At 45.7% G+C, this 25,195-nt stretch overlaps 1 protein-coding gene and 1 pseudogene across 1 annotated transcript in view; one reads left to right on the forward strand and one right to left on the reverse strand.

Moving 5' to 3' along the window:
• The window catches only part of ValRS (Valyl-tRNA synthetase), a 182,660-nt gene that overhangs the window by 103,342 nt on the left and 54,123 nt on the right, over positions 1 to 25,195 (reverse strand). Inside the window, exons 10-13 of the mRNA XM_070529138.1 lie at positions 15,363 to 15,487; positions 14,628 to 14,731; positions 13,479 to 13,560; positions 9,828 to 9,904 (exon numbers count right to left, since the gene is read on the reverse strand). Coding sequence (XP_070385239.1) covers positions 9,828 to 9,904; positions 13,479 to 13,560; positions 14,628 to 14,731; positions 15,363 to 15,487 — 388 coding nt within the window. The remainder of the gene's footprint in view (positions 1 to 9,827; positions 9,905 to 13,478; positions 13,561 to 14,627; positions 14,732 to 15,362; positions 15,488 to 25,195) is intronic.
• LOC139052035 (tigger transposable element-derived protein 4-like) lies at positions 20,881 to 22,049 on the forward strand (annotated as a pseudogene).

Consider the following 25,195-nt stretch of genomic DNA (forward strand, 5'->3'; position numbering starts at 1 on the left):
TCGCTCAGACAGCCAATCAGAGGCTCTTGTGCCCTCGTCGTGCAAGATGGCGGAAGGGCGAGTTGTCTCGCTACTTTTCTGGTTCATTGTGTGCGCACCTTGTGGGCCTTCTGCCGCAGTGTTGCTGCGATGAAGCGGCAGAATGCACCTTTCGTCGTGAAGCTCGAAACCATAAATCGGGTCAAACGTAGTGAGAAGTCGGATGTCCCCGCAGCTTGCAAGATTCCGAGGAGCACTCTCAGCATGATCTTGGAAAAATATGGGGGAGATTAGGGCTAAAGCGGCCAAACTCGCGACCCGATGCCCGTGGCGCCCGATGCGTACGCACGGCTGTGTACAAGTGGTTCATTCGAAATTGCTTCAGTCGTGCCGGTTTCCACGTGCTCGGTGATGACTGTAAATTCTGATGAATGCGATGAAGTCGTTGCCAGTGTTGCCGAAGTTTGGAGCGAGCTGTCAGAATTTCCCGAAGTTGTTGACGAATCCATGGTGGACAAGTTTGTGAGGGCAAATGATGGTGTCACGAGCACGGGAGAGCCCGAAAACGAAGACTACATTGCCGACATCGTACCAAGCACAAGTGAAAGTGGGCACAATGAGGAAAACAACAACGGTCCTTTACCCACATCCTCCGAAGTTATTGGTGCGCTTGCGCTAGTCCGGTGCTTCTGCGGGAATTCCAGAAGGTTGCAGCTTCAGCTGCTCCGAGCGACTCCTTAGACAATGTGGAGAAGTGCATGGTTCGCAGGCAGCAAAATTGCTCAAGCAGAAGAAAATGCAGGACTGTTTTATGCAAAACTAAGCTAGGTTCATCAATAAAGTGATTTTACAAATGGTATGCGCTTTTATGACATTTAATTATTTAGCAGGCTTATATCGAATTATGCTCTATATCAAACTGATAGGCGTTTTCTTGCGAGTTCAATATAGGCGGGTTCGACTGTATTTATTGTCTCGCATACTTGGAAAGCACTCATCTAGCCACTTGAAATATATACCAGATGTAAAATATATATTATATTATGGGGTTTTACGTGCCAAAACCACTTTCTGATTATGAGGCACGCAGTAGTGGAGGACTTTGGAAATTTCGATCACCTGAGGTTCTTTAACGTGCACCTAAATCTAAGTACACGGGTGTTTTCGCATTTCGCCCCCATTGAAATGCGGCCGCCGTGGCCGGCATTCGATCCCGCAACCTCGTGCTCAGCAGCCCAACACCATAGCCAATGAGCAACCACGGCGGGTCAGATGTAAAAGAATGAAAGAAGCGAACCCACTACATGAAGAAAGAATGCAAACATCCAGATTGCTTCCTTCGGATTCATTTTACCAAAACCCTTTGCACATATTATACCAACACCGTCAGAGCTGACACTCTACAACCCCGGGCCTCCACCCAGTAAAACTGGCCAAGACTAGCCATACACTATCCAAGAGCTCACTCTTGCAATAGAAGCAGCGAACATGTGCAGCACACCAGGCAAGGACAGTATCATGTGGTAAATGATATGGAACTTCGACAAGCTGGAGAAGCTAGCGCTAGTTGGGGAGCTCAATGACATATAGTGCACGGGCGAACTTCCAAAGGAATGGAGACATTTTATCATCTACCTGATACTCAAACCTTCAAAGAAGCCTAGCACCATCAACAACCTTCAGCCTATTTCACTGATATTGACACTGCGCAAACTTCTTGAGCACATGGTGCTTACCTGGCTTGTTTACCACCTGGAGGAAGAGAACCCAGACTAGTTTGACCCGACCCAAACTGGTTTCTGACTGGGTATATGCACACAAGACAGCCTCCACCTGCTGCACCATCTTGTTGACGGAGATAAATCAGGTCGGCCACTCAGGGTCCCAGGGGTCCTCGTCACTGTGGACCTAAAGAAGGCCTTCGGCATGGTGACACACGCAGCAGTGCTGACAGCTTTTGAGAAGGCTGGTGCCGGAACTCGAATCGTAAACGTCATGCAGTCGTTCTTAGCAAACCGCACATTCAAGATCTGCACTGGTCTGTCTTCATCAAGCCACACTCGGAGACAACCTAAGGTGTCCCCTAACACTGGAGGCATACCCCAAGGTGCCATTCTGTCCCCAGTTCTGTGCAACAATGTGATGTGAGGCCTGACAACGAAACTTCAGTGCATTACGAACCTCGACTTGAGATTCTACAACGTTGACATCACTTTATGGGCGGACCCAAAAGACACCAGTGTCACTACCAAAGAACTTTGCGACACCATACAGCTTGTGCTTGACACCATTGATACATAACTACTACCTACTGGCATGAAGCTGTCTTCTGAAAAAATAATGTTTCTTCTCGTCGGTGGGAAAATGAACGGCCCAAGATCTCCCTCAGCCTTACTGGTCAACCTATTGAGTGTCCAGCTGAGCAGTAGGTGTGGACTCTGGGTGTCCCGTTGAGTGAAAGTGGTACACCAAAGGAATGGCTGCGGCAACTTAAGCCCACCTGGCACAAACAGTTTCACTTGATCTGGCACATTGGCAGCCACTATGGTGGTGCGGGAACCCACACCATTTGTATGCTGCGCCTGGCCACATTGACCTCCAGGGCAACTCACAGGCATCCCGAGAGTCGCAACCATACTCGGGGACATAAAGATCTGGGGCAGGAGGCTCTACAGTGACCATAACTTTGACATGCTGGTGGACTGGGTACCGAGACAAGCGGGTGGCATTGGTAACAAAGCTGTGCATGTGCTAGCGAGCGAGAATGAGGCAATGGACCACTCCAACCTGGCCATCCCTATCCTACCTATGCCAAACAACCCAGACTCGGCCGAACATGTGAGCGTGGCCAAACATAAGAGGAGGAGTGCTCTGGTGGTGAAAACTCTAACAAATGACCGCTCGCTGCCACAAAACCTACCACACAGTGCTCAAAGCCAGCACTTCCTCTGACAGAGGAAGTGCCCGTTTTTCTACATGTTCACGGCTGTTATCCCTGTCGGTGCGTGCCTGTCACCTATGTGAATTCGGTAAAATACTTGGGTGTCTTCTTCGACAGTGATATGTCTTGGCACAGCCAGTTATCACTGTCACTGTCACTATCAGTTAGTTGTGGTGGAAGTGCTGGCCTACCGTAAAATTCCGAGCAAGCGCACCCCCCTTAAGCAAGTCGAAATTATCGGCATAGGTGAGGGGGCGCTATCCCAGAACAGCACCAAAATTCAAGATGGCGACGACAAAATCCCGCAAGAAAAAAAAATGCAGTGGGCATTGATTTAGAATTTTATTTAACATGAACTTTTTAAGCCAAAGATTTGTTAGTTCTGTTCATCACTCTCAAAACTATCGGAAGACTCCTCTGAGTCGGTTGCAAAAAAATGTTTGCAGCATTGCACTTAAAGTCCACGGTCAAACGTTTAGCACTAACGAGAGTTCCAATACAAGTCAAGCTCAGCTGCAGTGCATGGCTGCCGACGGCGGACAGTGAACTGCAGCTTGACCATGCTGGCGGTGCCGCAAACATCAGTATGTTTCCTTCTTAGTGTAAAATTATTGCGAAGAGAGGGTAAAGTGGCAACAAAACGGTAACGAAACATTGCTGCTTGGGAGTGTCGGCGGTTCGTTCTGAAGTGCCGTTTGCTACAGATTTGAAGTAAGCCAGAAAAAGCCTAGCGACAATATCGGCAGCGAGTGATCAGCGGTGGTGAGGCCTGGGGCGCCACAGCGTAGCCGCGACCACTCCTCTGTCTCTGAGTGCCCACGCCGCTTTGTCGCAGAGAGATCCTCTGAACTGTGTGACAGGCAGCTCTTGCCTTTTGCCAGGAAGACCAGTCGGTCGGTAGTCCACAAACTGCAAACAGCGTGTGGCAAGTTGCTGTGTCGCTAACGGGGACACGCCTTTACAAAAAGAAAGAAAGAAGGAAAGAAACAAAACAAAAAAGCCATGGAAACCTCTTTTCATGAATTGGATGTGGCAGGCCAGTGTGGCCTGGGTGCGGTGCGTGATAAGAGCGAGGAGCAGAGGGGGAGGGGGTGCGCTTTCCCGGAATGGCACGGAAAGTTCGGGGGGGGGGGGGGGGGGGGCCTTGCACAAGTGGGGGCACTGTCACACCTTAGGCAGCAACAAACCAAACAGCTCTAGCATGGAAGTCAACGAAGCCAAGGACTCTTGCTGGACTATGATGCTGCCCCCAAAACAATGATCACCTGCTGGACGTGCCATACACAAGCTCGACTGACGACAAAACACATGTTGTGGGAGTGCCCTGGCTACAATGACACCCGGCAGAAATGCCTCAAGCTGCTTATTAGGACTTTTAAGCATTGGACATTACCCAACAGTGACGGATCAGCTTGCACAATGCTGCAATCCCTCAAGGGCTTTAAATATGAGGCGGGGATTGTGGAGAGCACCCGCCTCCATTTTCTCCCGCGTACCCGCGTCGTCCCGTTCGAGCCGACATAGACGCGCCCTCCCTTTTTCCATCGCTTTTGTGACGCGCGTACCCCACGCGGCTCACGGGAAAGGGAAATGTATCCGGCGGGCGAGGAGGACTTCCCCTTGCAAAAAGGTAAAAAGGCATAAAAGCGCACCACCGGGGGAGACTCTCTCTTGGGACGCCGACACCTGGACCACCTGGACGAAAGCACCTGCCGCATCCCGCGAGTGATCTCGTTTGTCTGACCCACCCAGACCCCACAGGATAAACCATCATTTGTCATCACTTCCTCTCCTATTTACCCCACTCCCCTGTATAGCCCTTCGAGCCAGACTTTTTCTAGTAAAAGATTCATAAATGAATCAATTATTAAAACTTGCAGCACAGCTCTAATCAAAAGTGTTTTAAGATGTTTGCAACACATTTTAAATATTATTATAATTGCATCACTGCTTTTGCTTTTGATGCACTACCCTGGTGTATACAATTGTGTACATAGCACCTGAAGGGGTCAAACATTGATGTAATGGAGTAGGTAAAATCGGCACTTTACTTCGCCATATTGAAGTTTGACCCTTTATGCAAATAAGTACAGTTCCCAAAGGATTTTTCTTACATGGAAGGGGCCGTAAGAATAAGTCGATTCCAGATATATCAAACTCAGAGATATCAAATTATTGTCTATATCAAACCGTTTTACCACCGCCTTGGAAACACCATGTAGGAGTATAGCATTGTACTAGGCGTATATCAAGCGCCCGTTCACTGCCACACTCGATATTGGCCTCGAGCTCCACCACTAGAAAAGCTGGCGCCACCGTCGGCGTGACGTGCTAGGAGGGATCACGTGGACATAGCGGCCGCGTCGGCTGCTTCGGGCGCGCCGAAGCGAGCTGAAAACGAGTTTAAATACCCTCGTACGCTGCGGTCCTCATTTAGTGGCGAAATTTTCCCACTTCGAGCGTCTCCTTCAAAACGCTTCAAAGCACTACAATAGGTAGTGGCTGCCTTTGAAGGCGCGCAACATGGTCGGCTACTGCTCGGTGCCGCAAGGCCGGACACACGTAACGGAGGCCGGTGTCAGCCTTATTCACACGTAGCCGCAGGACAAGAAGCTGCGTGAAGCTTGGCTCGCGAAACATAAAACCGGCAAACAGTCATCGGCTACAACTCGGGTATGCAGCAAGCACAGACGCGAGGAAGATTTCTGCTACGGCGTCCGGTCTGCGATGTTCTGAAAACGCGCACTGAGACGCTCGCCCGAGTCCGCTGCCCGACTAATGTCATGACGGTTTGGTCTATGAACTTGCCGATGCTATAGATACTGGCAAGTTCAGTGGAGTGGAAAGGCAGCGGTTAGAAGCACATTTAAAAAAAGCATGGCATATGGTCATGTTTGTGTTATGAATTAATGCACTGATTACAAAAAAGGAGAAGCGGGAAATTGCACCCTGAGAACACCGATAAACATACAGTGCGATGCAACTCGAGGAATAATACTGAAAGGTCAAAGAATTTAGAAGAAAGAAAGATTGAATCGTCGCGACGGCACATTACAGTCCCCATAGGCGTCGAAGCCTCTACAATGAAATTATTTTTGAACAGCTCTGATAGCGTCCACGCAACAATGGTTGCTTGTATATTGTCAAATGCTCATATTCTGTGGCCTAAAGCTCATAGCACGGTGAGAAAACGCGCGCGCGGAGAAATCGAAACAGTGTAGGGACAAGCATGCAGACGCGCAGTCGGTCGCTGCGAATCTGCGCGATCGCTGCATTTAGGCTTCGTTCTATTACGCTCCATTTAGTTATACAAACACTATAAGAACATATTTCACATAGTTTGCTCTCGGCGTTTACCTACCTTTCACGCAAGAAGCCGGTTCGGGAGACTCCATCGCGGCAACCGCGCGCAGTGGCGTTCACTGTACGTATTCGGTAAATAAATAGCGTCTTTAAACGATTGTGTGCTTTCAGCTTACCCAAGATTATTATTTAGACACTAAGAAACTTCTCTCGTTTCGAAAGTACTTACAAAAATGTCCGGGAGAGCTCGCGTGTGGTGTTTTCAGTGACCGCTGACAGCAGAACCTATGAGGAGCGTGCCACGTGATCCCTCATACTACGCCAGCGAGGCGCTTCCGATAGATGGCGACTCCGTAACTCCTCGCCGCCAATATCGAGTGCTCTGCCGTGCCCCTGCAAGTGCACTTCTCCTAATGGTACTGTGACCACTTCTATAGTTGGGTACCATTTTAGAAGGCAGCAGTATTTGTCCCTCAAAGGCGGATGCACACAAGCCTCTACCAATGGGCGCGCACTCTAGACTGATGTCATGAGCTGGACGGCCGGTGACCCTGCCGACGGAGGGCATGGCAGCCCACGCTTCGAACTGGGCCAATTCGCATCAGCGCTTCGGTCAACTGGGTAAGGCCTCTCCTGTCTTCTTAAGTTGCACCCAACTATATAGCTTCATCAGAAATATTCATGTCAACGAAACGGCACTGTTTTGGCAGATGCTATCACATTGAATCTGAAGGGCAACAGCAAAAGTGAGCAAGTTTCATCTTCAAAGTACGGATGGCTGGCGCAATAAGGGTCATAATTGCCCTCCATAATGACGGATTTGCTTTAGTAAGCTTCACCAAAACACAACCATGTAATATGGTGGAGCATACTAATAGAGGAACAACTGCAGTGCAGTGAAGCATACTACCTGCAGCAGTTCGTTATTGGAAAAGGGATCACCAAGAACACAAAAAGCATCCTGGTCCAATATGTGCATTCCGTAAGAATGCATGGATGGCACTCTACTTTTCACTGAATGGCTCTGGGCATTGGATGCCAAACTGGAGATGTCGGCACCACCGGGTTTGTCTTGTAGTTTCGGTGAAAGCCATTTTAGGCTTCCGTGAGCGGCCAAAATGAACCTGATTCCAACACCAACTTGGACAGATTTTTACATTACAGCTTGCATTTAAGAAAATCCCTGCGTACCACATCCACCCTACCGCGAAAAGACTATCATGGAGTGACACGCAAGACTGTGATGAGCGGCCATTTAAACAGCATATTGTAATGGGCACATATTTCAGAAACGGTATGTCTCACACGATCACTTTCGGTGACATAATGCATTCCTAGTTCTCAATCATGGCCAGAGGCGTGGCAGCCCATGCAATAGCCACACTGCCTCAAGCACCATAAAATAAGCCCACATCAGTGAGACGTGGACTTCGTTTTCACTGCACTTTATTTTTTTCTGCACACCACAGGTGAACTTCAATGCACACCAAGCCAGAGAGTTTACATGCACTGCACATGGTACGCAAATTATCATCAGTACAGGTCGATGGCAATGTAGCCATGCCACTTAAAATTGGCAATCGGCAAACAAGATGGTCGCCACAACATATTTCTAACACCTGCGATCGCTTCCGGCACTTGCTGATTTCGTAAACAAAAATGACAGTAGCCACACAAGTGTGTTGTGGTGGTATTTTACACAACTTAAGTGGCAGAAAATGCACTTTGGCACTTTCTTTTTTTTTTTTACTTCGTGAGCGTGCGTTACATCGGTAGATAACACGGGGACTAACGTTTCGGCAAATGTCTTTAACCCTTTGAAGGTTTTTGCCGTACATGTACGGCGGCGGTTTTCTGTCCCGCAAGGTCTTCGCCGTACGGGTACGGTTTCGACCCTCCGTTTGAAATTTCGCGCCATAATGACGATGCACGCTTACTGGGAGGTGCTGCCACCTCTTAGGTCTTACAAGAAGCGTTTGAAATGTGTGCTACCTTCTTGGGGAGATAAACAGAACTGACTTCAAGCTTCAGCGCGTCGCGCAGACTGCGGCCACACCCCTTTTGCGGTTTCGGTTTCGCCGCGTGATCGCAACGGAGGCGCGCGAAACGTCATTTTTCTCTTTGTCGGCACTCTGGCAAATGCTGTGGAAGTTGATTTCTATCTTGATTGGCGCTGCTCTTAGCTTGTTTATAACCGCCGCTCGCGAGGTATTCTCGCTCTCAGCGGCAACGCGCTTTCGCGGTTCGGTTCCGCCGCAACGGAGGCGCGCGAAACGTGATTTTTATCTTTGTCGGCACGCTATCGCAGGGGCGGCGGAAGTTGATTTCTATCTTGATTGGCACGGCTCTTAGCTCGTTTATCACCGCCGCTCATGAGGTATTGTCGCTCTCTGCGGCTGCGCGGAGACTCGTGTTTCAAGGAGTACCACACTCTAAAATACTATTGAACATATTGCAGTTCTGAGTGATGCCGACACCAAAATACTGTTCCCTAATTTTTTTTACTATTTATTCCCGACTTTATACATCTTGTACATTCAATATCCGCAATAAAATAATTTGACCACCCGGGAAAGTTTTTTTCAAAATAATTCGACCCTCAAAGGGTTAATACGATATTGCACTTTACTGGAGTGTCATTGTCAAGAGATACAAAATGCATTGATTCCTATGGGCATTCACCGGGGATACAAAAATATTTTGCTGTGGCAAGATTTCGTTGTCTCTAGCTTTATTTGTTGCAGGTTCGACTGTTTTGTTGTTTTTATTTGTTGTTTTTTATTGGTGAGAAACATTTTAGATTTGTATCTCATTACGACACTGCTCTGCTCCGTCGAGGCATGCTCGTGCCCGGTGAGAAAATATGACAACTGTCTACTAAAGCCTAAGCTTACTATGCCACCGGAAAAGCCACGAGTGGACCCGCATAAACTAGGAAAAGCAAAACATGCTTACACAATAGCAGACAATTTTTGATAATTGATTATATCCAGGCTCGTTTTATCGAGGCTCGACTGTATTGTTAAGTTGCCGCGTTATTTCCAGCGAAGCACTGTTCGCGTTTCACATAATGCAAACAAAAACGAACGTCGGCAGCTCCTACAGCAAATAACGTTAGTAGCTGGCTGTGGTTAATGCCTTTCAACAGCTGCAAATGTGGAGTTCCTGGAATGGCAAGGCACTGACAAATAAATTAAAACTTTTGTTTTAAGGATATCTAGACCACCAAATTCACTCACATTTTACGGAGTAATCAAATGGTGTACAAAGAACACAGAGAAATCAAGAGTTGCTGTGCGGAAATATAGTGGCATGACCTCTTCAATTATAAATTAATGCACTTTGCAGGAAGTGTGGAGGTGGCAGTGTTACAGAACTAGCTGCAGGTTGTTAGTTCATGCCTGATCAAGGTCAAGCGGACAAGCACTTTGCCAGCAATGCCACGGGAAATACTAGTCATAAGGCAGCACAGACAGATTATCGGCATTTTTCTTTTTTCCCACAAGCAATTTTTTTGTGTTATCTATTTAAACTTCTTGAACACTCCTCAACATTGCATTTGCGGTGCATACTCCACTTAGTGCTACGAAAAGCTGAGGCTCACCGAACGTCCTCGAGAAAGTAGTTCCAGATTTTGATGTGGTGCTCAGGGATCAGTTTCAAGTTGCCCTCCCTTACATCCTGTAAGAGACAAAAACACGAAGAGCAAGTTTAGTGGGGCACGAGAAGTTGCCTGGCTTGGTGATGGAAGCACACACATAGATACAAAGAAAGAAAAAGCAAGATAAGAAAAGTTATGAAAGCTAATCAGCTTCTCCAAATTTCTTCCACAGTACCACTGAAGAATACAAGGCAAAGTGACCAGTTACGCTTTTTATAGGCGGTTTTAGGCTCGTCCTTTTCGCTGAGTCACTTGCGAGAATCACCAGAGAAAAATTGGTGATTTGACAAATGCTCTCACCTTCTGGCACATTCAAACCATCAGGTATTCCAAACTGGCAGATTAATTTGGGCCCTCCAGCCCCAAGAAACATATTTTCAGTGTCCCATGACCAACCATTGGTACATCTGTTTCATGCTGTGCAAGAACCACACTATTACCAAGGTCACAATGCACGCCATAGGTATCCAGTTTCAGAAGCAATGAAGCCAAACACACGTCTCTGTTGGAGTCACCACATGCTCATAGTGAAGCTGAATATAGGTGATGCATCACTTTAAAAAATGTGAGAAATGTGTCCTACATCATTCATGCTTTAGATGCACAACTTTCATCAGACACAAGAAGAACAACCTAATAGCAATCATCATTTACTTAGTGCAATTGTAAGGTAGACCTCTATGATGATGCAATAAACAATGGCAACCATGTTTCAGTCATCCTTTCTTGAGAGAGCTGGCCACCTCTCAATATGTACATAGAAATGCAATGTACCAAGTCAGATTTGAAAATAATTTCTTTAAATAATATATTCCCTTTGCTTTAGGTTATTTTTGGACAAGTCGGGCCACTTATTTGGGTTTGCTTCCTTTTAGTGAAAATGCTGCATAGCCAAAAAGAAAAACAAATTACAGTAGACTTCCTGGTTAATTCGATCCCAAGCAAACGTTCCAGCCGATACGCATACATTTCTGTGAGCCCAAACTTTTATAATTTTCATCTTAAGTTTGGTCTTTGCTGGATATTCGAACTTGACTGGTCAGCAAGCATGCACCTGACACCAATGGTGACCCCTCTAGTGCCAGCATCTGTCTTGGTGGCACTTAGGGGACAGTGAATACGTCAAACAAATCCTTAAAAAAAAATCCCCTGCTAAAAACGGCTATTTTCAGCCTGCCATAGACAACTTTTAAGCGAAAACTGAATAATTACAGTATTTACCCGATCATAAAGTGCACTTTATTTATTTATTTTTCAAATAATATTAGTCCAAAAATGACCTGTGTGGTGCAATGAAATACAAAACCAAAACCGTGTCAGGGCCAGCGTCACCGCTATTGCCGTCAAACGATGGCGACTCACCTACTATGCTTGCATAGCTCAATGACAACGCACCGTTTTCAGCCCTCGATTATGCAGGCTCATTCTAAGAGCTCAGACCACTTATAACGTAACCATTTATAGTACAGGATTGGTTATAATGCGATCTTTTCCAACTACTACTGTTTATCCTCCCATAGAACTCCATATAATGCATACCACTTAAAGCACAGCTGCGCTATAAGTGGTACAGGTATCAGTTATAGGTAGACCGGTGATAAGTTTCGTGTGCTGCTGTTTCAAATCGCAGATGCAGCGCCACTGCAGCAAGTGCCGATGAAAAACCTGTTTTCTCTGAGCTCCACCACACATGGGTGAAAATGGCCCCTAGCTACATGAACATGTTTGTCGGTTCGAAATAAACTTCTGTGTAGTACTGGGTTGTGCACAGATGCCACAATGGCTACAAAAACACCACCTGGAAGCTGACAAAGGTGGAATGTTATCGATTTCCCTGGAAGTCATACAAAGCTGATTGCAGCTGTCCGGCATATGCAGAGTAAACCAACAAATCTTTTCTTCGCATGTTTTCTTCTGTTTGCTCTTCAAGATATTATTAGGACATAGTCATGCATGTCCCTTTCATTTTCGTTTATTGTTAAGGGTGGGTGAATATTCAAAGTTTCAAATAAAAATAGAATATTAGAAACTAAATACTTGTATTTAAAAAGGAACTATTTTGTATTTTCAAGCACTTCAACCAGACCAAATATTTTGCAACAACTGAATGTCTTGTTAGTCTTCTCCATCTGCTAAACGAAGTATCTCAAATTATCAGAAGTGAAACAACAACAAACATAGTCGAAGGAATGCAGGAACAATGAACAATCAAAGTTTTGTTTTCGATTTTGCGGCGGTAGCCTACATGACAACCTGTGAGTGTTGCTTGCAGTCTGTCATTTAATGTTTTCGGCTGTGTAGTCATGTAGCATTTTTATCTTTTATGCTACGACCAAAGATGTTTTTCTTGTAAGTGGTTCTTTTACATGTCTTTATTGTACACAAATCTTTCGGCTGTGTTTTTTCTTTTTTACTACAACTTCTGTTCTTTTTTTTTTGGCAACCATTTATTTAGTGTATTTCTAAAGCTTCATTTCATACAGCTGCTAGTCATTAAAGCTTGTTTTCAACCAGACTCTAAAGATGTTGAGAAGTAATTTGTGCAGTTTTTAATGAGCGCAGTTTTTATTTGTGAGCTCTCTCTTATTAGAGCTCACCACCTCGTGAGCCCTGGTGAGGCTCTCTCTCTCTTTTTCTATTCAGTACTGGCATGGTAAATACACATGCAGAAATAAATATTCCTGCTGTAAATACACATATGCATCTGCAGTTCGCTATTCGGTTCGATATTCACTATTTACTATTCGTATTCCATTCATACACGAAAAGTGCTTATGGTATTCGCCCACCTTACGTTAGTGAACGTGCAACGTATCGAAATTCAAGTCACTTCATGCAGGTGCACCAAGTAAAAAGTGGAGAGCTCACTTTGTCCGCCTTTGCTGACGGCCTAATCTGATGGCGGGAGCTCGTTTTTAAGCTGGGCCACTATTCCCAAAAGTTACTTATGCTAGAATTACTCATAAGAGAAAGCTACAGCCGATCCTGATGCCTGATCTATTAATAGCGACAGCAGCCGGATGATGGCAATTAAAAAGCATTTATGAATGAGACAATTTGTGGATTCGGGCCGGGACTGGGCGGCCCATTTTTGTTTGATTGTCCGGCTGCACTGACCACTTTCTGCTAGCATCAAGCCTGACCTGGGCAGCCAAACTGTGCCATGCGCACATCTGTAGCCCCAGCCAACACGTGAGCAGGCAATTTTAATATGAGCAGGCAATTTTTTGACCAATTTTCTTGTGAAAAAGGCGAGGGTTAGGATCAGGTAAATATGGTAACCATTCATTGTGACCTGCATTTTTGTTTAGAAATCTGCCGAAAATTGGCATTCTCAGCCGTAAATAATAAGTCTTTGACACATTCGCTGTCCCTAAATGCAGATGTGCTGCAGCCATGTTGGTAACTATTGGGGCCAGACAAGTGCGTGCTGACAGGTCAAGTTTGAATTATTGAATAAGTCAATTTCATGATCAAAATAACAAAAGTTTTGGACCATAGAAATGCATTGGTGCCAGCCAGGACCTTCTGTAGAGATTGAATTAAACGTAATTGCTGTAATTCATGCACACAGAATATTGGATATAGACCAACCTTAACAGCCTCGGCAGCCATCTTTGAAAGGCTCACAAACCACTGGACCTTCGGCAGATACTCCACAATGTCCTTGGACCGGCTGAAAAGAAAATCGGGCTTATTATAATGTATTCATCTCTTAAATTACACTTTTTGTTGATAATGTTACTGCATATTTCTGTGAAAAACTCAATTAAATTTGCTCACTATAATTTTTCATAAAGTCAAAGTTAAGATGAAAGAGCTTTTTCCCCCCTTCTACAAAGCCATCTGCAAGTGACATTCCTCCCTTTCCTTCCTTCTATCGGAGCAGAGTGCCTCAGTCACAACCTTTTATTTTGTTACCCACTTTTGTTACATGGTACATGGGCGGGAGCTGAAGCCATCCCTATCTGCATTTTTACTCAAGTGGCAGTGGTCCGTGCATGAAGAAGTTTTAATGGCAGAAAGTGCCCAAGCTAGAATGTCTCCCCGAGATGTGAGCTATACACGGTCAGCTTGGGCAAAAAGCCAAGTGGACGCACTGTCATGCTCTGCCCAATCACCGTTTTTAGAGGAGCAAAAGCAGCATTTTACGTTCTGCCGATGACATGAGCTTTGCATGCATGAGCACTAGCGTTCCCCATGAGTGGCTGTGTGACAGTTGCTGGGATACAATAGTCTGAGCGAAGTGCCACCATAAGTGTTCAGCTAAAGCTCTGCACTGAGCTTGCACCCATATCAATGTCACAGCTTCGACCTAACAGGAAGTGGTTTTGGCACGTAAAACCCCATAATTGTTTTTTCGACCTAGCACACATATTTTGCTGTAACTTAACAGTAATGCTGCAAGTGACTTATGCATTGCGTCGGTGATGTTCTTCTAAAGGTATAAATGAATCTCGGTGTGTCATGATGCAGCCCCACACTCGCTTTCAATGAACCTTTAAACCAGAAGCCACTGAAATTTGCAAACATAATTGATTCCTTTATGCGAGCTTGCGGAAGGGAGACAATGGGGCTCATGGATTTCAACAATGTTTGCTTTCAATGGTCCTAGAAAGTGTGCATACGACTGCAATAAAACATGGACAGTGCTCAACAAGTAATTTAGTGGAATTCCCCTAACACAAATTAAGAGAGAGGAGTCTCGTTCAATCACAGTAGTTTGGAGAGTGTCAGGAGTACCTGCAAATGGGCACAACCATGGGGTTGTCCTTGGTGCCTCGGTAGAGCCCCTTTTTCTTCAGGGCCTCCAGGACAGCCTTTCGGGCTTCAAACCGCTTCATCCCCTATAACATGCCCAGTATGGTATACTTTTTCCTAGATTGCAGCAATTAAAAACACTAACAAGTAGAATCTCAATATAGCAAACACAGATATAATTAAATATTAAATATAACAAAGCAAATTTATAATTTTCTTTTATATCAGCATGCAACAAATATATGCTTAATGAATACCAAATATAACGAAAGTATTTTTGTATCAAATCCGACTTCATTATAACATGGTTTGACTGATAATGGTACTATGGGCTAATATATTGTGCTTATGTACTTGATTCCAACAAGCACTTTTTTGGGGTGAGGGAAGCAACTGACTAAAATTGAGATACACATTAGAATTGAATCCAAAGGAAAGGCCCCACTAGCCACATTCATCATCACTGGCATCAAGCCTGCCCAGCATAGAGTGAATCGGGCACATCCTGCACGCATTTCTGCATGCTCAGAGCACCCTGTGTTAATGCCACGTGCAACCTTCACATCCATTTCAAACAGATGTCATTATTTGTGCAAAGGCACTTATAACACTATTTCTATTTCATACTTACAGCCTTTTATTTTTTGAGTAATAAAATATGCTCCCATTTATTATGATAATCTGAATGAAGCAAAGCTTGCATAATGCAGAACTCACCGAAAACTCCCCGCAGCCTGACGAGATGGTGCCATCGTCTTCAAATATTGAGATGATGGGAAGCTCTTGGCGCATGGCAACATCATAGTCATTGTGGTCATGTGCTGGAGTGATCTTCACTGCGCCTGTAGAGCAGAGGTCACACACACGGAGATTTGCAGTAGAAGTCAGATTGCGACAAAAACTAAGAAACCAATCAGGGGCCGTATTCTAGAGCGGTTCGCATAGGAACCGGTTCGGTCTGGCTATTACGTCTGGATTACGTCACTAGGAGAAAGAGTGGAACGGGGCGGCGTGAGGGGAACTAACCAATGAGCAGCGGTCTGCCGGAAGATCGCGTCATCATTTTTGTTTGTACTTGGGGGATGGTATAGCAATTGAAGGATGTTGCTGGTTTGATAAAAAAACCTTGGTTTGTATAGAACACTTGCAAATATTATTTTCAGTAATAAATGCGAGCTTGCGGCGCAGACGGCTAATGGGAGTTGTAATTTTATTTGTGTTGTTTTTTTTATTTAGTCGCTAGGTGATGTGCCATACGTTATGCAAACAACTTGCCTCGCTTTGTTTACGTTTTGGACTTGTTCACGCACCGAAACCGAAACGATGTCGTCGCACAAGGACAGGCGGCTTGGTCCTCATGTTTCAGCGAGGCAACGCGAAATACTCGTTTCATTTGTCGAGGAGCACCCCTACCTAGCAAAGGCGTCATGTGTGTTGGGCCAGCAGCTGACGGCAGCTTTCTTTTGCTCCGTGGATGGGAATCTAACCCACGCTTTTTTTTTGCCCACAACCGTAATGGCCTTGGCGACGGCTGTAATGATCCGGCTGACCAAAAGCTGCGACAGTGCAATCGCTTCTTCATTCCCAACGCCTTGTTGAAAGCTCCCGGTGACAAAAAAAAGCAGCGCGCACAGCACTTTCATCATAGTGTTGACACCACGAAATCTTTGAGGTCCGAGATGTTCTTTCAGCTCATCGCAAAGATGTCGCACTATGTCTTTGGAGAGCCTAAAATGCCTTCGAAACTCTTCATCGGCCATGCCGAACGCGTCGCATCGTTGCCTCTCGTCGTGTCGTTGTCTTTCGGCGCTCGCCAGCAGCACAACCAAAGGAGCCGCCATTGCCGTCTCTGTCTCGTCTCGTCTAGGTGCCGGCTCATCAGCTGGCGCGAGACTAGCCGGCAGCCACGGTTGCCCTAGCAACCCTTGACATCATGCTCGCCACCACGCGCAACCCTCGAGCGAACCACTTCTCCACGGTTCCTCTCATAGCAGGGAACCGGTTCCTTTCCAGATGATTGACAACCTGTGTGACGTCAACAAAATTTGTCATCCCGCCCACCAGGGATGACGACAACGAAGTGCCGACCAATGGCAACAGCCAGACCGAACCCCTACAGAATACGGCCCCAGAATATTGCTACATTGCAATTTTTGGTGAACTGCAGTTGGTAGGTCGATGTTGAACTGGAACTCACAGAACACTACATTATATATTATGTATTTACTGGCATAATGATCATACTTTTTTTCCTGAAACATTTGTGCAAGTTTGGGGGTGCGTTCATTACGCTGGGTAAAATTTTGAGTGACTTCTTTTATTCTTTTTCGTGACCACCTCTAAAAAGTAGGAGACACATAGCATGGTGCGGCGTCTGATGCACCAGAACAGCAGCCACATCCGAGGCATCTTGTCATGCTGTAACACCAGATAAGATGCCTGGCACACGCAGGCATCCGATTCGGTGCTACACTACTACAGGATGCTTCATTTCCAGCGGGTCGGATGCTGTATCGGGAGCCAAATCATGCCGTGTGCCTCCTACTTTTGTCACATGCAGGGCGTACAATCAGGCACTATGGCACGGTAAAATGCCTTGAATCCGGCTGCCGTTCCAGCGCGTCAGATGCAGTATCACACACGCCGAATCGTACCATGTCTCCTACTTCACGCAGTGACTTCGGGGTACAATCATTGTGTGAGGAAAAGAAAAAAAAAACACTTATTGATTGGAAAAGTGGGGGGTGCATTCATGAGGTGGGTATATTCAGTAAGTGTCAGTAACAAGAATGCATTGAACGAATGTATGACACTGCTTAAAGGCGTAAAACTTTACAAGGCATGGTGTTCCTTGAAAGGCTATGGGACTCGACTAACAAACAACAAACAAGCCATAGGCAACTAATCCTAAAGCTTCTCCTACTGACAGCAGTGGCATAACGCACAGACAACAGTTCCATGACACCATATGCTATTGCTTATATGAAGGTACATACAGTAGAACTTCATTCATATGTTTTTTAAAAAGAAAGAAAGAACACAAGAAAAAATTTACCAACCGGGAAAACGTATGATCCGAAGTCGCTACCAGTTTAGCACACTTCACTGTCATCACCATCTATGCATTGCTAAGTGTCGTGTGAATTGTTTCAGCATGATACACCAACGTACGCTGAGTTGGTGAGACTCATGCAGGCTGAGACGGGCGATTTCGTTTTTGCCGCTTTGTCAAGCTTACATTCATGCTCCTCGAATTTGGCCTGGGTCAGTAGCTTCTTCAGGCAGGGCATTTTGGCTGGGCATTCTGGGATTTTGTGCCCACTCCACCAGAATCGAGATGCCTAGAGTTGCGGTGCAAGATGCCTCGCGCATCAGGCGCGTAGGCCTAAGCGGCCCAAGATGCGCTTTGTTGTTTTCTATTGCGTAGTGTTTTAACGCATTACGGCACTGTGTAAGCAATTGTGTACACCAAGATAGTGCATGAACAGCAAAAACATTGTTGAAAATATTGCTACTTAAAATGTGTTGCATACATCTTGAAACACACTTCATGGGAATAGTGCTGCTAGTTTGAATAACATGTGCAAAACATTTTAGTACAACGAATGGGAAGGTGCACGGTTGCGTGTAGTTGCTCGGAGTCAGTATGTCATTATACGTAACAGGTTCATCTCTTTCATTGTTTTTTACCAATATTTTGCATCAGGCATTATTCAAGTGGCTGCATAGAGAATTTTCAAGCCTGTTACGCATAAATAGTTGATGTTATCATTTTTGATGTTCCCATAGTGAGTTTTCACATGGATACCACATTCTGTAAACTTCACTAAAATTCACTAAAGAATTGAAAATTCTTTATCTATTCCGCAGCTGTATTCTTTTTACGATTCTGAAGATTAAAAATGCGGTGAAATTAAGTTTTCAAACAACAGAATAATTCAGCGTCTGAAAGGGTGAAGGCGGCGATGGGAAACCGAAACGAAATCAAGCTGGTGGACGACGCCAGAATACGATGCCGCCAGAGCAAAACATGAAGCTCACTTCGTGCCACCTGTAGCTGGGAACGGGGTGCATTTGAGTTATTGCCTATTAAAAACGTGCTGTATGGTTCCAATAGCATCATGCCACACGTGCTGTGAAACTGATAGGGTTGGTGACGAGAGCTATGAATGCAACGTGCGACGACCCACAGAAGAAATTTGCTCATACCGGATGAAGAAACTTAGTGCGTGCTGGCATTTCACGTGACACGGGTAGGCAAGTACAGAAACCTCGTTACTATGAACGCTACATTAACAAACTTTTAAGATTACCGAACTTTACAGAAATCCCCTGCTGACTTCTTATACTTTCAATATAAAAATATTTCAGTTGTACGAACTTCAGAATACCGAACTTTCAGAATAACGATCGTTATTCAGTTTTCCTGTGATGTTAACAATGCCTCAGTACTACGAACTAATATCCAGAAATCTGGGAATTCTTAGATTTCTGTGTATCCTTCACAGCAGCCGAAACAGTAGGCTAGCAGACGACAAGGCGCACAGAGCGCACATTACGGCGCATGGGTTCAGAAAACCTGAGACGGCGCCAGAGAAAAAAAGCTTGGGCGAGCGGAGGAGATGACGCATCAGATTTTGCAAGTGCATGCTCCGCCCAGAAAAGAGTTGCCTAGCAATGGAGGCATGCCTCTTCCTTCTTTCACCCTTCTTTCTGTACATGCCTCTTTCTTTCGCGCTTTTATCTGCAGTTGTACTAGCTACATGCACGTGATAAAATGTAACCGCCATTCTCAGGGGGATGCCACATGGCTTTGCACTTGACAGACGGTGTCGTTTATGCGTGCTCGCACTTTGACATAGTTAAGGTGCCTGCCGCAAGCGAGACAGTTGCGGTGCCCATGGGCAAAAAATGTGAAAAACAAACAAAAAGCAAGAAACATTGCGCTTTGGTGGTGACATACAGCTACCCTTTTGTCAGTAGTTTTCTCGGTGTCAGCATCTGTTTCGTGCGTGTCATTCTTATTATATGGTGCTCCGTGGCAGCGGGATCAACGGAAAATAGCAACAGCATGTGCCGAGAGCCAACAGTGACATTTTCATGATAGCTCATATGGCGACAACTTATGAACTGTTGGGTTGATGGGCGCAATGGTTAACACTGGGGCTTTCACTATAAAAATCTTTCAGAGTAACAAACAGTTTACCATGGTCCCCTGAAGTTTGTTATACAATAGCCGACCGATTTTTCGGACTCCAAGACTTCGGGCTTGATGGATATTCTGGACTCCACAAATGCACCATCAGGGTTCCCATAGAGCTAATGCATTTTCACGACCAATTTTTCGGACAACATAAAGCCAGAAGTTCGATATTGCGGACAAAATTTGCCACGACGGACCAGCGCTATGAGTCAGGGAAGACACTAGTTTGAATCTTGAGCCACATGGCTAGCTTCAGATCGGACATGAAGTAGCTTGGATCGGTATAGTAACTTGATTAGCAAGTATAGGAGGCGCCCAAATTTACACGGCAATGGTGGTGCCTGTTGTAAGAAATGCTGATCTTAAAGGCCAAGCTTTTGCCTGTGGCAGAAGCGATTTTGAGAGCCGGAAACTGGTCTTGCGCTGCCAGTTCTGGACACCACCCATGAACGCCAGGTGATGCTCACGATAACCACCATCATCATCACTTTTGCCTGAATGTCGTAGGTGGTGTCGCGCACGTTTTCGTCCAGCAGTGCTACGCTGGCTTTTATCTAGTACAGTGCAATTGAAATCATCGCCTGCCATTACTAGCCGCCATACAACATATCATCGCTATTTTAGCGTGTTGTGGCCGTTCATTCAGCACAATGCTGATGTGTTTTCGACGCCATGGCACCTGCTCTTCACCCGCCTCCACTGAACGTGTCAAAGAAGCGTGGAAAATATTTGACCATGATGCTGGACAAGAGGGCTGCCATCATCAGGCTTATTGAGCAAGGACAGACCCAAGTCGATTTTGCGAGGGAGTTTAATATCTCCAAACAGACCTTGTCTGATTACGTGAAAAACAAAAAAGAGATCTTGTCTGCAGTCGACCAGTCGCACTGCAAAACTACAAAAAATGACTGGAAAGGACAACATCCGAAGTTTGACGAGGCCCTGCAGCTGCGGTTGAAAGGTGTCCTAGCAAAGAACCTCCCCGTTTCGGGTAACATGCTCAAGCAGAAAGCTGAGGTGCTCGTATTAAAAATGGGCATTCAGCACTTCAAGTTCATCGATGGGTGGATCCGTGGATTTAAGAAAAGGCAAGGAGTTTCTTTCAAGAAAGTTTTCGGAAAAAGCAGTGCCGTGGATCAATGTACTGTCACAGATTGCCGGACGAGTAAGTTGAAGGCTCTGCTACAAGAGTATGCTCCTGCAGACATTTTTAATTGTGACGAGACAGGCCTATTCTTCAAAATGCTCACCATTCGCTTTCCTTTAATAATAAGGCCCACGCTGGTGGGAAGCATAGTAAGGAGAGAGTAACTGTCATGGTCGGGCCAAAGGTGGTTGGCACCAAGAAGCTACCCCTTCTAGTGATAGCAAAGGCGAAAAACCAGCATTGCTTTAAGGGTGCAAAAAACCTTCCTGTGTGGTAAGCAGCAATACAAAGGCCTGGATTACACAAAGCCTGTTCGAAGATTACGTCCGCCGTCTGGACCAGATGTTTGAGCACTAGAAGAGGCAGGTAGTAATAGTCGTAGGCAACTGCGGGCCGCACGGTGCTGTAAACAACCTGCAAGCTATTCGTCTCAAATTCTTGCTGCCGAATACGAGTGTGCTTCAGCCGATGGACCAAGGGGTCATCAAAAACCTCGAGGTGCACTACTGGGACTGTTTACTTGGTCGCACACTCATGTGCTTTGACAACGTACTCTGTTAACCTGTTCTCAGCACTCGGCATCCTAGCGGATGCCTGGAAGGCTGTTCAGCCTTCGACGATTGCAAATTGTTTTAGGCATGCTGGATTTTGCAACTCTGAAGAGCCCGTGACCGAAGAGGCAAACAGCATCGTTGAAGACATCGACACCTGAGAGCAGCTGATTGCCGACTTGCGCAGCATTGGGATGGACCTTTCCACTGCTGTTACTTCTCACGAGTTTGCCGTGATCGACAACAACACAGAGTTGTGCACAGAGCTTACGGACGACAAGATCGTGTGCCAGGTGACTGCACCGCCGCAAAGTGACTCGGAGTCCGACGACGACACTTCTGGCCACTCGCAACCATCAACGCAAGACGTTGTCAACGCTCTGATATTATTGTCTAGTGTGTATGACGAGATCATGACGCTTACACAGATGCATGTAGACGTTGTTACAAAAAGCAGGAATTTCAAACAAGAGACCATCCGCGACTTTTTCAGTCCAGCTTAGCTGGAATAAAGTTCGGTTTTGCGACTCACGGATTTTTCGGACTGTTCTTTTATTCTGACTATTTTTCGGTGCCCTCCAGGTCTGGAAAATTGGTCGGCTACTGTATTGAGATTTCACTGTAATGCGTGCAACATGCTGTGGCGGGCATGTACTGCTCTCGATCGCATATGCCCCATGCCTTTTCTTGTTCGCATGGGATCTAGTGGCCAGAAAACATATCCCACCATGACAGCTTGGCGATGCAATGAATGCTGGTGCCTAAAGATCGTGTTTTACTGGAAAATATTAACCGGTAAAAAAAAGAAGTGTAGCTGCACTGGGCCACTTTTCATGTAAATCACGAACACTGGAGCCAGGAAATCGTATGAAATGGTACTGTATCAATGAGGTTCCAGTGTACAGTCAAACGTCAATATGCTGAACATGGATATATTTAATTATTGTGTACATCGAAAACGTTCTATATTACCAGGAAAATTGCAAGTATTTTTTATTTTGAACGGGGTCGGATGTAAAATGGACATATCGAACTCCGCCACCTCAGACCACATATACTCTCCCGCAATGCCCTCGAAGATAGCGGTGGCGCAATGGGCGTTCCTGACTGCTGCACACTATAGCTGCACACAACGATCGTGCCAAGGCCACCATTTGAACGTAGAGGCGAACGCACATGGTGGCTTGGCCAGTTCGACAACATCAACGACGCATTGCATTTGCCGCACTGACTCCTCCTCGGTGGTGCGCTCTACGCCTGCCGCACCTCGCGAGGAATGGCAGTTTGCTTCCACAGAGGCATGACAATGCAAGTTTACTGGGCTCACTCATAGACGGCTTGGTAGACACCACTTCATACTTTGTTATTGAGAGTGTTTCAAAATGCTTCACTTGATGGCTGTGGAGATCACAGCTGAAGTAGCGGCCAAACAAAGATGCGGCCGAGGTTGATCCCACAAGATGTTGCCCCACTCCCAACTTCAACTGAGGCTGTAGCTGCTTTGGCCCTTCTACACCGCTACTGCAGCACAATATAAGGCACCAGCCTATCACTTGTGGATCGTTTAGACTATGTTGAGGATGCCATGGTTAAGCATACGGCTGCCAATAAGAAGCGAGCTACACTGCTGCAGTACTTTCAGCCAAAGAAATAAATACTTTGTGTGAAGCTTCAAGTGAGCATTTACTGCACCACAATTGGTTCATTGATTGATTTTTACAGGTCAGGGTGTCTACCAAGTTGACATTTCCAAATTCCCTGAGTTTTCCAGGTTTTCTCTGAGCACCTTTGCGAAATTCCCTGAATGAGCCAGAACTTTGTTTTATGTCAAGACAGGCTGACATCACATTGCCCGATGCTGTCACTCTCTAGTAAGCATGCTGAAACAAAAAAATGACTTAATCCAGTTTGAATAGTAAGAAGTAATATCTATTTTATTTAAAAAGAAAACAGAAGGAAGGTGTTAGTAAAATGCACAGCGAAAGAAATGGTAAAGCTCATTCCAAATTGAGTCGAACATTTTCAAATACGAATGAAAAGGAGATGCATACATAAGTAAATATTTTTTAATATCAGCTATTTCTATCAACTGATAGCAAGCTCATCTGTATGAGGACCTGAAATTTGTCACAACTAAGGTTCTCTCTCAGCAGCTGGGAAGTCAACCTCAACTGTCCTGACATACTCTCAGCCTGTACACAACATGTCAGTGTTTGGTTTCACTGCTTAAACAATTTATTTTGGTTTGGATGAGGGACACCTGTGTCTCAGCGTCAGCCAACACTTAGTTTTTTTTAGCTCAAGCTCCTTCAAAAAGGCGGCGGCACCCTTCCTTTCCCGTTATTTCCTCAGTGCGTCGGTTCTTTCTGTTCTCATCCTCCTACTACCACGCTTTCACCACATGGATCATCTGAAGCATCCCCTTGGTCAGTTGTACAGTCAACATTTCATTTTTCGGACTTCCGAGGGGCCGCAAAAAAAAAAGAAAAAAAAATGGGCAGTCTGAAAAAAATTAATGCATGTCTTTAACTGCCTTTAAGGGCTAAAATTACCACAGGCACGTCTGAAAAAGCTCTGAAGGCCTGCCAGTACGCTTATTAGGCATATCAGGTCTTGTACTGTGACAGGAGACGCGGTGCACGCATGTGTAATTAAGGAATACATACTGTGTCCCGTGACAATTGCCCCCTTCCCACGCTTGTTATGCTTCACCGCCTAACAAAAGTGTACTGAGGCGAAACTAACGTTCGGAGACTGGCATTACGCAACACGCTGTGCTCTGCGAGCTTCAAAGCCAATCGCAAGGATTAAAAAGGCGGAGTCGGTGCCATTGGTGATAGCGGCGAATTATTTCAATGAGAAACACGGCACCGCACGGAGCTTAATAGCGAACATAGAAGCAGCTAGGCCTAACGTTGCCGCGGTCGTGGTTACGGCTGCCAGCGGATCTGCCCGCGAGAGTGCCGGTTCGAGGCGGCGAGATAATCAAAATAGCGGCGGTGGCGGCTTTGATTAATGCCATTTCAGACCTGCAGTCAGGGCAATATACATTGACTATATGGAGTACGTGGTGGTGCCGCAAAACCGTGCAAATTATCGGGCATGTCCGAAAAATCGGGCGTCTAGAAAATCGGTCTTTAACTACTTTGGCAATACATCGTGCCGATGACACGGCGTCAATGACGATTCGTTGCGATTCCTCTGTTACTGGAGCCAGCATTAACACGACTTTCGTTCCCTTTCAATAAAGTTACAGCTAATTTTCCCTGATAGAAGCACAAATTCCCTGAGTTTTCCCCGAGTTTTCCCAGACTGTTAAAATTCCCTGAGAATTCCCGGTTTTCCCGGTTTTCCCGGTTGGTAGACACCCTGCAGGTCTATTACACATTTTTTGTTGTGATTTCATATATCAAATTCTGGCTATATCGAACTATTTCGGGATCACTGCGCTGTTCGATATATTGAGGTTCGACTGTATATCCAGCTTCTGCTTAGGTGCAAGTGTGTGTGCCTTGCAGAGCTGGACAAAGACGCTCTCAAATACAATAATCCTTGCATTCTCACATTCATATGATGCCATAAAATTCTGGGCATAGCAGGGTGACCCCTACACATAGAAATAATCCATTAGAATGGGTGATTCTTGTTC

The sequence above is a fragment of the Dermacentor albipictus genome, unplaced genomic scaffold (assembly GCF_038994185.2).
Source record: "Dermacentor albipictus isolate Rhodes 1998 colony unplaced genomic scaffold, USDA_Dalb.pri_finalv2 scaffold_17, whole genome shotgun sequence".
Classification (NCBI taxonomy): Eukaryota; Metazoa; Arthropoda; class Arachnida; order Ixodida; family Ixodidae; genus Dermacentor; species Dermacentor albipictus.